At 44.3% G+C, this 21,066-nt stretch overlaps 1 protein-coding gene across 1 annotated transcript in view; it reads left to right on the forward strand.

Annotated features, from left to right (window-relative positions):
• The first annotated feature begins 439 nt into the window (after positions 1–439).
• Positions 440–21,066, forward strand: part of LOC115182050 (wnt inhibitory factor 1-like) — a 20,784-nt gene continuing 157 nt past the window's right edge. The window contains exons 1-4 of the mRNA XM_029743690.1: positions 440–815; positions 1,038–1,177; positions 15,151–15,257; positions 15,752–15,890. Of these exons, the coding sequence (XP_029599550.1) occupies positions 668–815; positions 1,038–1,177; positions 15,151–15,257; positions 15,752–15,890 (534 nt within the window). The 5' untranslated portion in view covers positions 440–667. The remainder of the gene's footprint in view (positions 816–1,037; positions 1,178–15,150; positions 15,258–15,751; positions 15,891–21,066) is intronic.

Consider the following 21,066-nt stretch of genomic DNA (forward strand, 5'->3'; position numbering starts at 1 on the left):
CTTGGAGAGTTTATGGGCCTTATAAGACAAAGACCACACAGGAAGATGATTTGTCTTGAAGCCCCCATCCCTCCCTCCTCCTCTTCCTACTCTGGAGGCTTGAATTGAGTCAATGCAACAAACACATTTTTGTTTTATGAGAATAGGTCCGCTAGCTACATCATGCAATTCTCCTCGCCATGTTAATATTTTGTAGGCTATAATTTATAATGATTGTTATGTTTTGTTTTTTTACTGGGATTCATCAGAAAAACGAATGTGTGGGTAATAATTTTTTTTTAAATCAGGGAAAGATTAGACCACTACTCAGACCAATAAAAAAGTATTTATAGTGCCAGTTGTTTGGCACCATGTTAGCCATTTACTTCCTACCCCATTAATCAATAGGCAGGCATAGCCTAACCAAATGTGCACCAACTCTTTACTTCCCATGTCCCACTGCGCCACCGTGTGGCCACACATCCTCCCTGCAGCGCCCGCTGTGTACAAGTAGCTTGCGACGTAACGCTGGCGTCTCACTGTCAATGAAAGAGGCTCACTCACGGCATACCAGACTTGAGTACAGTGGCTAACCCAGCATACACAGACACACAATTTAACTACGAGGAGACCGAACGGAGATACATTTACAATTTAAAGGGTTAGATTTGAGAGGCTGCAACTCAGGATGGCTACCGAGACAGCCTCAGTTTTTCTGTCCCCCATCAAAACGTGCTTTCTTCTACTTTTGGGTGGTTTGATGTCCAAAGCTGCGCAGGAGCAGCAGGGAAGTTTGTACATGTGGATTGATGCCAACCAAGCCAGAATCCTAATTGGTAAGTAGCGTTAATTTTTCAATTAATCCAATGTTACAGTGTCACTTGAATTATCTTAAATGTGCATAGAAAAGATGGATTGTAACTTTAACTTTAAAGGGGTGAGTTCCATACACTGTGAACCCTATTATATTGGACCGAGTTAAACTTTGTAGACACCCATGCGCTTTCGCATGTGTTTTAAATGCTCTGGTTGAAATGTCAGTGTGTGTTATTGTGCAGGTTTTGAGGAGGATATCTTGATCGTGTCAGAGGGGAAGATGGCTCCATTCACAACTGACTTCAGAAAGGCCCAGCAGAGGATGCCTGCGATACCTGTCAATATCCAGAACGTCAACTTCACCTGGCAAGCTACTGAACAGGTAGGACACGGCGATAGGGTCACAGCCTATAGGCCTACATTCATTTCAAAACAGGAAAATGTGTATATTTGATTCCATTTATTGTAATACTTTTAGTGGTCATCGATAGGCTATATCAAAGGCTATTGATCTGAGAACAGGCGCGTAATTGTAGCCAGTGGGCAATGCGGTGACTAGTGCGCAATTCTATATGGCGAAAAGGCTGCAATTAATTTTGTTTTTAGAAAATAATGATTAAGGTTGTTTTTCTTATTATTTTGAATCGATAGGTTAATAGCCAATGTTTAGTATGCATTGATTAACCAAATTAGGCATTTAAAAAACGAACTTCAAATGAAGAATGTCTTTGAAATTATTTTCTCGGTAAAGATCAATAAACTAGGCAAGAGCCACTGACTATCCCCCCACACTTAAGCCTTCATTCAAAAACTAGTCCACATTTCTTCTGAACTATTGTTTCTCACGCTTTCCCTACATCAAAGACCCAATTCTGATCAAACAACTACGCAATTTTGGAGGTTTAAAAAGAAGCCTATGCGCGCGGTAGCAGTAGATGATTGATTTAAAAAAAAAAGCTTTAGCTTGAGCTCTCTGACCAGTTTCCTTTTTTAATATTCTAATTCCCATCTCTTGCGGTATTTTACATGTCGGTGTCGTGGACCTGCCGCCACGGATCAAAGAGCCGGGGCGCCGCAAGGCCGCATCTAGGACATGTGCCAAACATCTGGTCCATCTGCGCTTTTGAAAACATTGGTCAAATTCTCAGACGCGTGCCAGACCCATCCCGCGTTCTTTATTGGAACAGAGAAGGAGAAGAAGGTTCCATTTGGAATCGCTTTGTGCAATGGTGTCCCTGTTCATAAGCTTTGTTATGAGAACAACTTTGGCAATAACAGCCAGTGCAGTGGCAGAATTATTGTATTTATCTACACACAAAAAAATGCCTTGCAAACAAGTACTTCTCTCTCCTATAAGTGATTTGGTAACCTACTGTTGAGGCCATTGGACAATATTGACATTTATGTATAACACACATAAAACGGTTATAAACTATTAATGGTAATAATGTAATGAAGATGCAAATATACCCTCTTTTATGTTCAAAGACATTGAGCTTCATGAAGACTTCACAAGGAGCCTAGGCTATAAAAGAAATGAATGAATAAATAAAAATTATATATATATATATAATATTTATTCATTCATTTCTTTTATTTATTTATATACAGTACCAGTCAAAAGTTTTGGACACACCTACTCATTCAAGGGTTTTTCTTTATTTTATTTTATTTTTTTACTATTTTCTACATTGTAGAATAATAGTGAAGACATCAAAAGTATGAAATAAGTAACCCAAAAACGTATTAAATCAAAATATATGTTATATTTTTAGATTCTACAAAGTAGCCACTCTTTGCCTTGATGTCAGCTTTGCAGACTCTTGGCATTCTCTCAACCAGCTTCACCTGGAATGCTTTTCCAACAGTTTTGAAGGAGTTCCCACATATACTGAGTACTTCACTATGCGGTCCAACTCATTCCAAACCATCTCAATTTAGTTGAGGTCGGGTGATTGTGGAGGCCAGGTCATCTGATGCAGCACTCCATCACTCTCCTTCTTGGTCAAAAAGCCCTTACACAGCCTGGAGTTGTTTTGGGTGATTGTCCTGTTGAAAAACAAATGATAGTCTGTAAGGGCTGTCGTTGCAAGAAAACCAAGATGCAGCGGAGGGTGTGGATTCATTATGAATATTTAATCAAATGAACCACTATAAACAAAACATAAAACAGCAACGATAGCAAACAGTCCTGTCTGGTCAAAAACGAACGAGACAGAAAACAATCCCCCACAAAACCCAAAGGAAAAACAGGCTCCTTATGTGTGACTCCCAATCAGCAACAACAAACTACAGCTGTGCCTGATTGGGAGCCACACATGGCCCAAAACAAAGAAATACAAAAACATAGAAAAATGAACATAGAACGCCCACCCAATGTAACACCCTGGCCTAACCAAAATAAAAAACAAAAACCCCTCTCTATGGCCAGGGCGTTACATAGTCCCAGCGCAAACCAGATGGGATGGGGTATCACTGCAGAATGCTGTGAAAGCCATGCTTGTTAAGTGTGCCTTGAATTCTAAATAGATCAGACAGTGTCACCAGCAAAGCACCCCCACACCATCACACCTCCTCCTCCATGCTTCACGGTGGGAACCACTCATGCAGAGATCATCTGTTCATCGACTCTGCGTCTCACAAAGACACGGCGGTTGGAACCAAAAATCTCAAATTTGGGCTCATTCGACCAAAGGACAGATTTCCACCGATCTAATGTCCATTGCTCGTGTTTCTTGGCCCAACCAAGTCTCTTCTTCTTATTGGTGTCCTTTAGTAGTGGTTTCTTTGCAGCAATTCGACCATGAAGGCCTGATTCACACAGTCTCCTCTGAACAGTTAATGTTGCGATGTGTCTGTTACTTGAACTCTGTGAAGCATTTATTTGGGCTGCAATTTCTGAGGCTGGTAACTCTAATGAACTTATCCTCTGTAGCAGAGGTAACTCTGGATCTTCCTTTCCTGTGTCTGTCCTCATGAGAGCCAGTTTCTTCATAGCGCTTGATGGTTTTTGTGACTGCACTTGAAGAAACGTTCCAAGTTCTTGAAATTTTCCAGATTGACTGACCTTCATGTCTTAAAGTAATGATGGACTGTCATTTCTCTTTGCTTATTTGAGCTGTTCTTGTCATAATATGGACTTGGTCTTTTACCAAGTAGGGCCATCTTCTGTATACCACCCCTACCTTGTCACAACACAACTGATTGGCTCAAACGCATTAAGAAGGAAAACAAATCCACAAATCAACTTTTAAGAAGGCACACCTGTTAATTGAAATGCATTCCAGGTGACTACCTCATGAAGCTGGTTTAGAGAATGCCAAGGTTGTGCAAAGCTGTCATTAAGGCAAAGGGTGGCTACTTTGAAGAATATAAAATATATTTTGATTTGTTTAACACTTCTTTGGTTACTATATGATTCCATATGTGTTATTTCATAGTTTTGATGTCTTCACTATTATTCTACAATGTAGAAAATAGTAAAAAATAAAGAAAAACCCTGGAATGAGTAGGTGTGTCTAAACTTTTGACTGGTACTGTATATATATACTTTTTGCCCCCCCGAAGGCCGGGCCCCCCCAGATAGCATATGAACCAGTGGAGGCTGCAGATGGGAGGACGGCTCATAATAATGTCTGGAATGGAGCCTAAATGAATCAGGAATGAGCAGGGACAGCTATACCATAAGGACCCCTGTTTATTCCTCATTACATGTAGTGCAACAAGGTCACTCATGGTCTGGAAAGTTCTCGACTTTTTGATAGATTTAAACAAACAATATTGAAATCACCATTATCACAACCATAAACTGTCAAATCCATCTGCCTTATAGAATATGAATTTTTGGATATGAAATATTAATATTATTAAAATATTAAATTAAGTTTTAGGTTCGTAAAGCAACTGATGAAAAACTAAATTGTTTATTAGTATTTGCTAACTCCGTAAAACATGAACTCTTTCAGATTGTTGTCTAACGTCAGGGTGGGAATTTAACTTTTTTGGTCCAACAGACACTCACTGGCGTACCAGACACCTGTGGATTACCCTCAAATCAAAATCAAATCACATGTTATTCATCACGTGCGCCGAATACAACAGGTGTAGATAGACCTTACAGTGAAAATGCTTACTGATGAGCTCTTAACCAACAGGTGTAGGTAGACCTTACAGTGAAAATGCTTACTGACGAGCTCTTAACAACAGGTGTAGGTAGACCTTACAGTGAAAATGCTTACTGACGAGCTCTTAACCAACAGGTGTAGATAGACCTTACAGTGAAAATGCTTACTGACGAGCTCTTAACCAACAGGTGTAGGTGACCTTACAGTGAAAATGCTTACTGACGAGCTCTTAACCAACAGGTGTAGGTAGACCTTACAGTGAAAATGCTTACTGATGAGCTCTTAACCAACATGTGTAGGTGACCTTACAGTGAAAATGCTTACTGACGAGCTCTTAACCAACAGGTGTAGATAGACCTTACAGTGAAAATGCTTACTGACGAGCTCTTAACCAACAGGTGTAGATAGACCTTACAGTGAAAATGCTTACTGACGAGCTCTTAACCAACAGGTGTAGATAGACCTTACAGTGAAAATGCTTACTGATGAGCTCTTAACCAACAGGTGTAGATAGACCTTACAGTGAAAATGCTTACTGATGAGCTCTTAACCAACATGTGTAGGTGACCTTACAGTGAAAATGCTTACTGACGAGCTCTTAACCAACAGGTGTAGATAGACCTTACAGTGAAAATGCTTACTGACGAGCTCTTAACCAACAGGTGTAGTAGACCTTACAGTGAAAATGCTTACTGATGAGCTCTTAACCAACAGGTGTAGGTAGACCTTACAGTGAAAATGCTTACTGACGAGCTCTTAACCAACGAGAAAACATAAGAACACGATTGGTTGAGAGCCCATAAAACGGCAGCCATCTTTTATTCAAGGCAGGGGACCCACAAGCTCTGGGGCCCCATGCGAATGTCATCGATGTCTATTTATTTATTTAAAAAAATTAATAAATCATTTTGACAGTAACCCTCCAAAAAAGTCATTCATAAACCTTTTTAATTTCCATATGTACTGGGAAGCCAAGTTTATGTTTCTTGGGCTTCAGGAATGTGACTGAAACAGTGAAAAAAGAAAACTGATTGAAAGTATCAGGGGATATCAGTGATCAAAGCTACGAAGACGCCAGTGCAGTGAGTGAAGCTTACTCAGGTGTTCTACAGCCCATATCAGCCCGAGAGCCTAACGGTGCAGTGCAGTGAGTGAAGCTTACTCAGGTGTTCTACAGCCCATATCAGACCGAGAGCCTAACGGTGCAGTGCAGTGAGTGAAGCTTACTCAGGTGTTCTACAGCCCATATCAGACCGAGAGCCTAACGGTGCAGTGCAGTGAGTGAAGCTTACTCAGGTGTTCTACAGCCCATATCAGACCGAGAGCCTAACGGTGCAGTGCAGTGAGTGAAGCTTACTCAGGTGTTCTACAGCCCATATCAGACCGAGAGCCTAACGGTGCAGTGCAGTGAGTGAAGCTTACTCAGGTGTTCTACAGCCCATATCAGACCGAGAGCCTAACGGTGCAGTGCAGTGAGTGAAGCTTACTCAGGTGTTCTACAGCCCATATCAGACCGAGAGCCTAACGGTGCAGTGCAGTGAGTGAAGCTTACTCAGGTGTTCTACAGCCCATATCAGACCGAGAGCCTAACGGTGCAGTGCAGTGAGTGAAGCTTACTCAGGTGTTCTACAGCCCATATCAGACCGAGAGCCTAACGGTGCAGTGCAGTGAGTGAAGCTTACTCAGGTGTTCTACAGCCCATATCAGACCGAGAGCCTAACGGTGCAGTGCAGTGAGTGAAGCTTACTCAGGTGTTCTACAGCCCATATCAGACCGAGAGCCTAACGGTGCAGTGCAGTGAGTGAAGCTTACTCAGGTGTTCTACAGCCCATATCAGACCGAGAGCCTAACGGTGCAGTGCAGTGAGTGAAGCTTACTCAGGTGTTCTACAGCCCATATCAGACCGAGAGCCTAACGGTGCAGTGCAGTGAGTGAAGCTTACTCAGGTGTTCCACAGCCCATATCAGACCGAGAGCCTAACGGTGCAGTGCAGTGAGTGAAGCTTACTCAGGTGTTCTACAGCCCATATCAGCCCGAGAGCCTAACGGTGCAGTGCAGTGAGTGAAGCTTACTCAGGTGTTCTACAGCCCATATCAGCCCGAGAGCCTAACGGTGCAGTGCAGTGAGTGAAGCTTACTCAGGTGTTCTACAGCCCATATCAGACCGAGAGCCTAACGGTGCAGTGCAGTGAGTGAAGCTTACTCAGGTGTTCTACAGCCCATATCAGACCGAGAGCCTAACGGTGCAGTGCAGTGAGTGAAGCTTACTCAGGTGTTCTACAGCCCATATCAGACCGAGAGCCTAACGGTGCAGTGCAGTGAGTGAAGCTTACTCAGGTGTTCTACAGCCCATATCAGCCCGAGAGCCTAACGGTGCAGTGCAGTGAGTGAAGCTTACTCAGGTGTTCTACAGCCCATATCAGACCGAGAGCCTAACGCTTCTTAGGCAGGCCTAGTTCTTTATCAGTTTTAGTTTAGAAAAACGATCTCTCCGCAGCTGCCACAGTTACAGGGAGGGTAAAAAAAAGACCCAGCTTGATTGTCGTAGCAATATCAGGGAAACTGGGCAGAAGGGAGTTGAAATACAGCAGTTCTGTAACATCGTTCATAATTGAGACTCTCATTGTCCTTAATTGCTGGTCTCAACACGTTATGGTAATACATGAAGTGTATAGGAAGCTCTGGGGACAGGTCGTCTGGATACTGAACAGCCAGTCAATTGGCAGATGCAAACAGATGATCATATTTAGCAGACAACAGTTCTTGAGGGACTGAACCAAAAAAACAAAAAAAAACAATTTGGTTCATACCGGTGAACCGATGTGGTGAACCGATGTGGTGAACCGATGTTTGAGTTGTGTGGTTGTAATATCAACAGTCCCGAATCTCTGGTATATCTTGGCATACATCATTCAAGACTAAGTTTAAATTGTGTACAGCACAATGGACCTATAATACACAATGTCTCTGGAAAGACTGTCTGGGGTGGCAATACTCAGTATACAAAACAGTCGGGCCCACAACCTGGACCTAAAAACTGTGGTGAAAACATTTGCACACACACAAAAAAAAGGAGGCTTCAGATCTCTCAAGTTGGATTTAATTTGATTTAATTGAATTGACCTTGACTATTGCAGCCCATTTGTGTAGGCTATTAGCCAGACAAAACCCACTGAGGTCAACAGTAAATAGTGGCTGAATTTATCCTCAAGCCAACTACTTTCTTCCTCATTGTTAGGCTATTTGATGTGGAATATTTATAAAGCGTTTATAAATAGCATCTCAGCATGGTAAATAGCTATAGATACTGTAGTACACTGCATAATGAAACAATCCATGGTGAGCTGGTGTTTTGAGGACCTGATTATTAATTGGCATTAATAGACTAGTTTTACATACAACTTTCCACCCAAGCTGGGAGAGAGTGTGAGGACGGCTCATGTCATGCAGGTTCAGGTAGCCTATACAGAACAGTTGTATACCTTACGGGGTCCAGAGCAGGTTCAGGTAGCCTATACAGAACAGTTGTATACCTTACGGGGTCCAGAGCAGGTTCAGGTAGCCTATACAGAACAGTTGTATACCTTACGGGGTCCAGAGCAGGTTCAGGTAGCCTATACAGAACAGTTGTATACCTTACGGGGTCCAGAGCAGGTTCAGGTAGCCTATACAGAACAGTTGTATACCTTACGGGGTCCAGAGCAGGTTCAGGTAGCCTATACAGAACAGTTGTATACCTTACGGGGGTCCAGAGCAGGTTCAGGTAGCCTATACAGAACAGTTGTGTACCTTACGGGGTCCAGAGCAGGTTCAGGTAGCCTATACAGAACAGTTGTATACCTTACGGGGTCCAGAGCAGGTTCAGGTAGCCTATACAGAACAGTTGTATACCTTACGGGGTCCAGAGCAGGTTCAGGTAGCCTATACAGAACAGTTGTATACCTTACGGGGTCCAGAGCAGGTTCAGGTAGCCTATACAGAACAGTTGTGTACCTTACGGGGTCCAGAGCAGGTTCAGGTAGCCTATACAGAACAGTTGTGTACCTTACGGGGTCCAGTGCAGGTTCAGGTAGCCTATACAGAACAGTTGTATACCTTACGGGGTCCAGTGCAGGTTCAGGTAGCCTATACAGAACAGTTGTATACCTTACGGGGTCCAGTGCAGGTTCAGGTAGCCTATACAGAACAGTTGTGTACCTTACGGGGTCCAGAGCAGGTTCAGGTAGCCTATACAGAACAGTTGTGTACCTTACGGGGTCCAGAGCAGGTTCAGGTAGCCTATACAGAACAGTTGTGTACCTTACGGGGTCCAGAGCAGGTTCAGGTAGCCTATACAGAACAGTTGTGTACCTTACGGGGTCCAGAGCAGGTTCAGGTAGCCTATACAGAACAGTTGTGTACCTTACGGGGTCCAGAGCAGGTTCAGGTAGCCTATACAGAACAGTTGTATACCTTACGGGGTCCAGAGCAGGTTCAGGTAGCCTATACAGAACAGTTGTTTACCTTACGGGGTCCAGAGCAGGTTCAGGTAGCCTATACAGAACAGTTGTATACCTTACGGGGTCCAGAGCAGGTTCAGGTAGCCTATACAGAACAGTTGTGTACCTTACGGGGTCCAGAGCAGGTTCAGGTAGCCTATACAGAACAGTTGTATACCTTACGGGGTCCAGAGCAGGTTCAGGTAGCCTATACAGAACAGTTGTATACCTTACGGGGTCCAGAGCAGGTTCAGGTAGCCTATACAGAACAGTTGTATACCTTACGGGGTCCAGAGCAGGTTCAGGTAGCCTATACAGAACAGTTGTTTACCTTACGGGGTCCAGAGCAGGTTCAGGTAGCCTATACAGAACAGTTGTATACCTTACGGGGTCCAGAGCAGGTTCAGGTAGCCTATACAGAACAGTTGTTTACCTTACGGGGTCCAGAGCAGGTTCAGGTAGCCTATACAGAACAGTTGTATACCTTACGGGGTCCAGAGCAGGTTCAGGTAGCCTATACAGAACAGTTGTATACCTTACGGGGTCCAGTGCAGGTTCAGGTAGCCTATACAGAACAGTTGTATACCTTACGGGGTCCAGAGCAGGTTCAGGTAGCCTATACAGAACAGTTGTATACCTTACGGGGTCCAGAGCAGGTTCAGGTAGCCTATACAGAACAGTTGTATACCTTACGGGGTCCAGAGCCGGTTCAGGTAGCCTATACAGAACAGTTGTATACCTTACGGGGTCCAGAGCAGGTTCAGGTAGCCTATACAGAACAGTTGTATACCTTACGGGGGTCCAGAGAAACTGCGTTATGACAGCAGACTCTGTGGCAGGTAGATTTTTTTTTAAATCTGCCAGCCACTCACATTTTTTTAACAAGATGGATTTTTTTCTGCCATAGAGTTTACAAAACATTATAAACATCTTCCTAATATTGAGTTGCACTCCTTTTTTCAGAACAGCCTCAATTAGTCGGGACATGGACTCTACAAGGTGTAGAAAGCGTTCCACAGGGATGCTGACCCATGTTGAGTCCAATGCTTCCCACAGTTGTGTCAAGTTGGCTGGATGTTCTTTGGGTGGCGGATCGTTCTTGACACAGACAGGAAACTGTTGAGTGTGAAAAACCCAGCAGTGGAGCATATCCTGTTAAAAGGCACTTCAATCTTTTGTCTTGGGGTATAATTAATTCATTATTATTTGATCAAATATAGAATTTTGGCCTTTAATACTATAGCCCATAGAAATGCATTTGATAACACATTCATAAACAGACAGTCAAAAAATGCATCATAAGGAATAAGGTGTTGAAGTGTCTGTCCTATATCTAGGACATATAAGAAAGCTCAGGAAGTTTATACAGTATATATTTTTTTGTTGGCATGAAACTACCTCCATACCGCCATTCATTATTTTAAACCATTACCAGGTTCCTTCAGACGAGTGACTTGTGAACACCATCGTGTTCGTGAGAGTCTCCTCTTTCCATAAAGTGGTCAGACGTTTGTGAGAAGACTGATTTTGGTGATGTCTCCTGTCTGATAAACAGGAGACGTATCAAATGCAAAAAAAACAACAACAGATATCTCTATTTTAAATTGATGGGTTTTGATGGGGATTTTTTGGTATTATGTTAATTAGATCGACACACGGCTGCGTCAATCCACTGTTAAGTATTAACGTGTCAGTGTCAGATATGAGAATCTCCGTGTCTCTTCACCAGCAGCAGAGAGTTGCAGCAAACTCAAAACTAATATTGAAAAACAACCTAGCATGTGAACAAAACGATGGAACTAGCCAAGAAACACCAGGGGGCTGAAAGATCTGATAGACTGGTTGTTTCTATTGGGGATTTTCAAATTAATAATTAACCATATTTTACTAATGTTTGTTTTCAACTTTTATTTTTATATGTCTGTTTTGAGTAACCGTTGTCAACTCAGTCACCGATGGAGTCAATATTTGTGTTATTTGGGAAAAATAATTGAGTCGCTGTTCTGCGGAGGGGCCCCGCGAAACTGCGCTATGCCACTGCAGCGTGACAAATCACTTCTGAATCATGACTGAATGATAACCTTGAAAGGGTTTTAAGGCACCAGTATTGTCCTCTGAAAACACGAATAAACCATCATCGTTTGGATTGTGGCATTTCACCTTCATTCGTAGATGATATGAAGAGAGATAGGAAACAATGTCTGTCCATAATGACACACTATTCCCTATATAGTGCACTACTTTTGACCAGGGCCTATAGCATCATATTCCCTATATAGTGCACTACTTTTGACCAGAGCAAGGAATAGGGTGCCATTTGGGACACAGCCCTTGTGTTGAGAGAGCATTGTTCCCCTGCCACATGAAGGGGCTGTCTCTGTCAGGAGGAATCCCAGGGGCCCCAGGGGCCACGCGTTACATTGTTATTAGGTCACAGAGCCATGACCTCACCGCTCCCTGGGTGGGAGGCCCCTGGACCACGGTGACATTCCTTCTTCTCGAAAGATCACCCTCTTCTCCTCCTCCTCGTCTCCTCCTCTTCACCCTCTTCTCTGCTTCACCTTCTTCTTCTCTGCTTCACCCTCTTCTTCTCTGCTTCACCCTCTTCTTTGCTTCACCCTCTTCTTCTCTGCTTCACCCTCTTCTTCTCTGCTTCACCCTCTCCTTCTCTGCTTCACCCTCTTCTCTTCTTCACCCTCCTCTTCTCTGCTTCACCCTCTTCTTCTCTGCTTCCCCCCTTCTTCTCTGCTTCACCCTCTTCTTCTCTGCTTCACCCTCCTCTCTGCTTCACCCTCCTCTTCTCTGCTTCACCCTCCTCTTCTCTGCTTCACCCTCCTCTTCTCTGCTTCACCCTCCTCTTCTCTGCTTCAACCTCTTCTTCTCTGCTTTACCCTCTTCTCTGCTTCACCCTCTTCTCTGCTTCACCCTCTTCGTCTCTGCTTCACCCCCTTCTCTGCTTCACCCTCTTCTCTGCTTCAGCCTCTTCTCCTTATCACCCTCTTCTTCTTCTCTGCTTCACCCTCCTCGTCTCCTCCTCTTCACCCTCCTCTTCTCTGCTTCACCCTCCTCGTCTCCTCCTCTTCACCCTCCTCTTCTCTGCTTCACCCTCTTCTTCTCTGCTTCACCCTCTTCTTCTCTGCTTCACCTCTCCTTCTCTGCTTCACCCTCTTCTCTTCTTCACCCTCCTCTTCTCTGCTTCACCCTCTTCTTCTCTGCTTCCCCCCTTCTTCTCTGCTTCCCCTCTTCTTCTCTGCTTCACCCTCTCTCTGCTTCACCCTCCTCTTCTCTGCTTCACCCTCCTCTTCTCTGCTTCACCCTCCTCTTCTCTGCTTCACCCTCCTCTTCTCTGCTTCAACCTCTTCTTCTCTGCCCCTTTTACCCTCTCTTGCTACCTCTTCTCTGCTTCACCCTCTTCTCTGCTTCACCCTCTTCGTCTCTGCTTCACCCCCTTCTCTGCTTCACCCTCTTCTCTGCTTCACCCTCTTCTTCTCTGCTTCCCCCCTTCTTCTCTGCTTCACCCTCTTCTTCTCTGCTTCACCCTCCTCTCTGCTTCACCCTCCTCTTCTCTGCTTCACCCTCCTCTTCTCTGCTTCACCCTCCTCTTCTCTGCTTCACCCTCCTCTTCTCTGCTTCACCCTCTTCTCTGCTTCACCCTCTTCTCTGCTTCACCCCCTTCTCTGCTTCACCCTCTTCTCTGCTTCACCCTCTTCTTCTCTGCTTCCCCCCTTCTTCTCTGCTTCACCCTCTTCTTCTCTGCTTCCCCCCTTCTTCTCTGCTTCACCCTCCTCTTCTCTGCTTCACCCTCCTCTTCTCCGCCTTCTTCTTTTAGATTCTTATTGTTTCTTCTGAATTCTTGCCTTCTTCATCTTCTTCATCTTCTTCATCTTCTTCATCTTCTTCTTCTGATAGAGCCAGTGGTTTGTGAGGAGGGGTGTTCATGGATGGGGAGAATTCCCTTATCAGTAAAAACAAGGAATCCACATACAGAAACCCCCTATTGTGGGAGACTGCAACAAGTGTGTTTGACATCCATAATAAACTGTAAACTTATTTTAGTCAAAGTAATGACCAATTTTTTCTTCCTGATGAGATCATCTCTGGTGACAGCAAATTACAGAGAACGGCAGAGAGCGGAACGGACCAAAGCTTCCAGCTCCCTCCAAGCCAGCGCTGGCGCACACACACACACACACACACACCACACACACACACACCACACCACACACACACACACACACACACACACACACACACACACACTAAACACACACACACACACACAGCACACGACACACTAAACATACACACACACAAAACACACAGAGATCGTAATCCGGTAATGGCATGTTGAGTCGGCAAATGAGAGTGGGAGAGAGAGAGGGAAGGAGAGAGAGGGATAGAGAGAGAGAGAGAGAGAGAGAGAGAGAGAGAGAGAGAGAGAGAGAGAGAGAGAGATACAGAAAGAGGGCCCTTCTCTTTCCTGGGTTCTGTTACCCCTGTACTTCAAGGCAGCCGGCAAAGCTTAGGAACAAAAGCCTGGGGCATGAAAGGCTGCATGGTGGAGAGTTATCTGTGTTGGTTATTACCATTCAGCTGCAGGATTAGCCTACTCTCCCTCTGCCCGCCTTGTGTACCTTTCCCTTCATCAAACGCTTTAACACTGGGAAGCATTCACTGCATAGAGGGAACATCGCTGTCTCCCCTTTCCTCTCTCCCTCTTTCATCTCTCTGTTCTGGGCTCTCTCTTTTTCCCCTGTGTGTGTTCTGCCATGCCGCCCCAATCACTTGACAAGAGAGACAGAGAGACCACATGTCATCTAGAGAGAGAGACCACATGTCATCTAGAGAGAGACCAACATGTCATTTAGAGAGAGACCACATGTCATCTAGAGAGGAGGACCACATGTCATTTAGAGAGAGAGAGACCACATGTCATTTAGAGAGAGACCACATGTCATTTAGAGAGAGAGAGACCACATGTCATTTAGAGAGAGAGAGACCACATGTCTTTTAGAGAGAGGGACCACATGTCATTTAGAGAGAGGGACCACATGTCATTTAGAGAGAGACCACATGTCATTTAGAGAGAGACCACATGTCTTTTAGAGAGAGAGACCACATGTATTTTAGAGAGAGAGACCACATGTCACTTAGAGAGAGAGACCACATGTCATTTAGAGAGAGAGACCACATGTCATTTAGAGAGAGAGACCACATGTCTTTTAGAGAGAGGGACCACATGTCATTTAGAGAGAGAGACCACATGTCATTTAGAGAGAGAGAGACCCAAATGTCATTTAGAGAGAGAGACCATATGTTTTTTAGAGAGAGAGACCACATGTCTTTTAGAGAGAGAGACCACATGTCATTTAGAGAGAGAGAGACCACATGTCATTTAGAGAGAGAGAGACCACATGTCATTTAGAGCGAGAGAGACCATATGTTTTTTAGAGAGAGGAGACCATATGTTTTTAGAGAGAGAGACCACATGTCTTTAGAGAGAGAGACCCACATGTCTTTTAGAGAGAGGAGAAGCCACAATGTCATTTAGAGAGAGAGAGACCACATGTCATTTAGAGAGAGAGAGACCACATGTCATTTAGAGAGAGAGAGACCACATGTCATTTAGAGAGAAAGACACATGTCATTTAGAGAGAGAACACTGTCATTTAGAGAGAGAGACCACATGTCATCTAGAGAGAGAGACCACATGTCATTGGTTGTTCAGCTGTTCTCCGTTCATGTGTGTTGCAGGCAGAGTACTTCTATGAGTTCCAGACACTGCGCTCCATGGATGTGGATATCATGGACAACCCCACGGTCAACGTTCCTCTCATGGCTCTGTACCACGTAGACCTCAGGTGAGACAGGACTGGTGAATCCATGCTACCTTCTCAGTGTTGTTGTTTATTGAACACATGAGACTGAACAGCAAGCAGGAAAGAGTGAGGAGTGTGGGGTCAGCAGCCTAGCACTAACCACTAGACCACACAGGCCACTACAGTCAAATAGCTTGAATCAGTCATAATAGCTTGAAATCAGTCATGAAATCAGTCATAATAGCTTGAAATCAGTCATAATAGCTTGAAATCAGTCACAATAGCTTGAAATCAGTCAATAATAGCTTGAAATCAGTCGTAATAGCTTGAAATCAGTCATAAAATCAGTCATAATAGCTTTAAATCAGTCACAATAGCGTGAAATCAAAGTCATACTAGCTTGAAATCAGTCATAATAGCTAGAATCAGTCATGAAATCAGTCATAATAGCTTGAAAATCATCATAATAGCTTGAAATCACTCATAACTGATTACTGCTTGTAATATGATGTTTCTCTGTGTTTTAAGTGGTGCAGGTGGGCTTCCCGTGTTTTAGGAGACCAGGATGGCGTAGCGGCGTTCGAGGTCACCATACTGGTCATGGACGCCGGTGGTAACATCGTCCTGAGGACACCTCACAACGCCAATCGGGGTTCTTCAAGACCTGCCAGAGAGGTGAGGATGCAGCTCCCAGAGTTTCATTTACACTTTTACATGTTACCTCTGTTTTGAAATGTGGACTAGGAGGAGAGGAGGGGAGGGGAGGGGAGAGGAGAGGAGAGGAGGGGAGGGGGAGGGGAGGGGAGAGGAGTGGAGAGGAGGAGTGGAGAGGAGAGGAGAGGACAGGAGAGGAGTGGAGTGGAGAGGAGAGGAGTGGAGTGGAGAGGAGAGGAGAGGAGTGGAGAGGAGAGGAGAGGAGTGGAGAGGAGAGGAGGAGGAGAGGAGAGGAGGAGGAGAGGAGAGGAGTGGAGAGGAGGAGAGGAGAGGAGAGGAGAGGAGTGGAGGTGAGTGGAGAGGAGAGGAGGAGGAGAGGAGAGGAGAGGAGAGGAGAGGAGTGGAGAGGAGAGGAGTGGAGTGGAGAGGAGAATATTGATTGGCTAGCTCTCCAGCATCGTCAGAGATGATTGGGTAGGTCTCAGTCTGCATTACCCTGTCTGATTAACCCTACCTCTGCTGCTGACTGGATATTATAACATTACCCTGTCTGATTTAGCCTCTACCTCTGCTGCTGGACTGGATTATTTATAACATTACCCTGTCTGATTTAGATCTGCTGCTGCTGACTGGATTATTATAACATTACCCTGTCTGATTTAGCCCTACCTCTGCTGCTGACTGGATATTATAACATTACCCTGTCTGATTTAGCCCTACCTCTGCTGCTGACTGGATATTATAACATTACCCTGTCTGATTTAGCTCTACCTCTGCTGCTGCCTGACTGGATATTATAAACATTACCCTGTCTGATTTAGCTGCTAACCTCTGCTGCTGCTGACTGGATATTATAACATTACCCTGTCTGATTTAGCCCTACCTCTGCTGCTGACTGGATATTATAACATTACCCTGTCTGATTTAGCTCTACCTCTGCTGCTGACTGGATATTATAAGATGTGGTACAACCATAACAGAAGTGGTTGAGATGCCCTGCTTTAGGGTGTCTGAATTGTGGTGAGATGCAGGATGTATAGAGGTATAGAGACCCAGGATGTATATAGTATAGAGACAGCAGGATGTATAGAGGTATAGAGACAGCAGGATGTATAGAGGTATAGAGACAGCAGGATGTATAGAGGTATAGAGACAGCAGGATGTATGAGGTATAGAGACAGCAGGATGTATAGAGGTATAGAGACAGCAGGATGTATAGGGTATAGAGACAGCAGGATGTATAGAGGTATAGAGACAGCAGGATGTATAGAGGTATAGAGACAGCAGGATGTATAGAGGTATAGAGACAGCAGGATGTATAGAGGTATAGAGACAGCAGGATGTATAGAGGTATAGAGACAGCAGGATGTATAGAGACAGCAGGATGTATAGAGGTATAGAGACAGCAGGATGTATAGAGACAGCAGGATGTAAGAGGTATAGAGACAGCAGAGGTATAGAGACAGCAGGATGTATAGAGTATAGAGACAGCAGGATGTATAGAGGTATAGAGACAGCAGGATGTATAGAGTATAGAGACGCAGATGTATAGAGGTATAGAGACAGCAGGATGTATAGAGACAGCAGATGTATAAGGTATAGAGACAGCAGGATGTATAGAGGTATAGAGACAGCAGGATGTATAGAGAGGTATAGAACAGCAGGATGTATAGAGGGGTATAGAGACAGCAGATGTATAAGGTATAGAGACAGCAGGATGTATAGAGGTATAGATACAGCAGGATGTTATAGAGGTATAGAGACAGCAGGATGTATAGAGGTATAGAGACAGCAGGATGTATAGAGGGGTATAGAGACAGCAGGATGTATAGAGGTATAGAGACAGCAGGATGTATAAGGTATAGAGAAGCAGGATGTATAGAGGTTATAGAGCAGAGGATGTATAGAGACAGCAGATGTATAGAGGTATAGAGACAGCAGGATGTATAGAGGTAGAGACAGCATGTATATAAGTATAGAGACAGCAGGATGTATAGAGGTATAGAGACAGCAGGATGTATAGAGGTATAGTAGACAGCAGGATGTATAGAGGTATAGAGACAGCAGGATGTATAGAGGTATAGAGACAGCAGGATGTATAGAGGTATAGAGACAGCAGGACTGTATAGAGGTATAGAGACAGCAGGATGTATAGAGGTATTAGACAGCAGGATGTATATAGAGGTATAGAGACAGCAGGATGTATAGAGGTATAGAGACAGCAGGATGTATAGAGGTATAGAGGGCAGCAGGATGTATAGAGGATAGAGACAGCAGGATGTATAGAGGTATAGAGACAGCAGGATGTATAGAGGTATAGAGACAGCAGGAGTATAGAGGTATAGAGACGCAGGATGTATAAGGTATGGAGACAGCAGGATTGTATAGAGGTATAGAGACAGCAGGATGTATAGAGGTATAGAGACAGCAGGATGTATAGAGGTATAGAGGACAGCAGGTTGTATAGAGGTAGAGACAGCAGGATGTATAGAGGTTATAGAGACAGCAGGATGTATAGAGGTATAGGACAGCAGATGTATAGAGGTATAGAGACAGCAGGATGTATAGAGACAGCAGGATGTATAGAGGTATAGAGACAGCAGGATGTATAGAGAGGTATAGAGACAGCAGGATGTATAGAGAGGTATAGAGACAGCAGGATGTATAGAGACAGCAGGATGTATAGAGGTATAGAGACAGCAGGATGTATAGAGGGGTATAGAGACAGTAGGATGTATAGAGGCAGCAGGATGTATAGAGGTATAGAGACAGCAGGATGTATAGAGGTATAGAGACAGCAGATGTATAGAGACAGCAGGATGTATAGAGGTATAGAGACAGCAGGATGTATAGAGAGGTATAGAGACAGCAGGATGTATAGAGAGGTATAGAGACAGCAGGATGTATATGAGACAGCAGGATTTATAGAGGTATAGAGACACAGGATGTATAGAGGGTATAGAGACAGTAGGATGTATAAGAGACAGCAGGATGTATAGAGGTATAGAGACAGCAGGATGTATAGAGGGGTATAGAGACAGTAGGATGTATAAGACCGCAGGATGTATAGAGGTATAGAGACAGCAGGATGTATAGAGGTATAGAGACAGCAGGATGTATAGAGACAGCCGGATGTATAGAGGTTATAGAGACAGCAGGATGTATAGAGACAGCAGGATGTATAGAGGTATAGAGACAGCAGGATGTTATAGAGGCCTAGAGACAGCAGGATGTATAGAGGGTTATGAGACAGCAGGATGTATAGAGAGGTATAGCGACAGCAGGATGTATAGAGGTTTAGAGACAGCAGGATGTATAGAGGGTTATAGAGACAGCGGATGTATAGAGGACAGCAGGATGTTATAGAGACAGCAGGATGTATAGAGGGGTATAGAGACAGCAGGATGTATAGAGGGGTTTAGAGACAGCAGGATCTATAGAGACAGCAGGATGTATAGAGACAGCAGGATGTAATAGAGAGGCATAGAGACAGCAGGATGTATAGAGAGGTATAGAGACAGCAGGAGTATAGAGGTATAGAGACAGTCAGGATGTATAGAGACAGCAGGATGTATAGAGGGGTATAGAGACAGCAGGATGTATAGAGGGGTATAGAGACAGCAGGATGTATAGAGGGGTATAGAGACAGCAGGATGTATAGAGGGGTATAGAGACAGCAGGATGTATAGAGGTATAGAGACAGCAGGATGTATAGAGGTTTAGAGACAGCAGGATGTATAGAGGGGTTATAGAGACAGCAGGATGTATGGAGACAGCAGATGTATAGAGAGGTATAGAGACAGCAGGATGTATAGAGGGGTATAGAGACAGCAGGATGTATAGAGGTATAGAGACAGCAGGATGTATACAGGGGTTGTAGAGACAGCAGGATGTATAGAGGGTATAGAGACAGCAGGATGTATAGAGACAGCAGGATGTATAGAGGCTTATAGAGACAGCAGGATGTATAGAGGGGTATAGAGACAGCAGGATGTATACAGGGGTGTAGAGACAGCAGGATGTATAGAGGGGTATAGAGACAGCAGGATGTATAGAGACAGGATGTATAGAGAGTATAGAGACAGCAGATGTATAGAGGTATAGAGACAGCAGGATGTATATAGAGGGTATAGAGACAGCAGGATGTATAGAGAGGTATATGAGACAGCAGGATGTATAGAGGGGTATAGAGACAGCAGGATGTATAGAGGTATAGAGACAGCAGGATGTATAGAGGTATAGAGACAGCAGGATGTATAGAGCAGCAGGATGTATAGAGAGGTATAGAGACAGCAGGATGTATAGAGAGGTATAGAGACAGCAGGATGTATAGAGAGTATAGAACAGCAGATGTTAGAGAGGTATAGAGACAGCAGGATGTATGGAGGTATAGAGACAGCAGGATGTATAGAGACAGCAGGATGTATAGAGAGGTATAGAGACAGCAGGATGTATGGAGGTATAGAGACAGCAGGATGTATAGAGACAGCAGGATATATAGGTATAGCAGGATGTATAGAGAGGTTATAGAGACGCAGGATGTATAGAGAGGTATAGAGACAGCAGGATGTATAGAGGGGTATAGAGACAGCAGGATGTATGAGGGGTATAGAGACAGCAGGATGTATAGGGGGTATAGAGAAGCAGGATGTATAGAGAGGTATAGAGACAGCAGGATGTATAGAGGTGTATAGAGACAGCAGGACGTATAGAGACAGGAGGATGTATAGAGACAGCAGGATGTATAGAGACAGCCGGATGTATAGATTAGTGATCACAGTCCATCATCAGGGTGGAGGGTAAATAGATCCCATGGTAGATCTATAGATCCATATGTTACTAGGGACTGCATCTGTGGGTGTTAGTGTACTATATAGGAAATAGGATGCATGCCATTTTGGGATATGACCCATATGTTCCTGGCTGTCCTGCCTGCTGGAATGGATCAGAGCTCAGTGGAGCTCACTAGCTGCTGTCTGCTCACTTCCTGTGTGTGCGTGTGGTGTGTGTGGTGTGTGTGTGTGTGTGTGTGTGTGTGTGTGTGGTGTGTGTGTGTGTGTTGTCGAGGGTCATGTCTTCCTGGTGCTCTCATGTTTAAAGCCTTGTCCTAATGGGGGAGGCAGAGCGGTGGGTGCTGGGAGGCTTTTGACCAGGGAGGAGAGAGGGGAGTGAAGTTACCTGCCAATCAGCGTCCATA

This window comes from Salmo trutta, unplaced genomic scaffold (assembly GCF_901001165.1).
Source record: "Salmo trutta unplaced genomic scaffold, fSalTru1.1, whole genome shotgun sequence".
NCBI lineage: Eukaryota > Metazoa > Chordata > Actinopteri > Salmoniformes > Salmonidae > Salmo > Salmo trutta.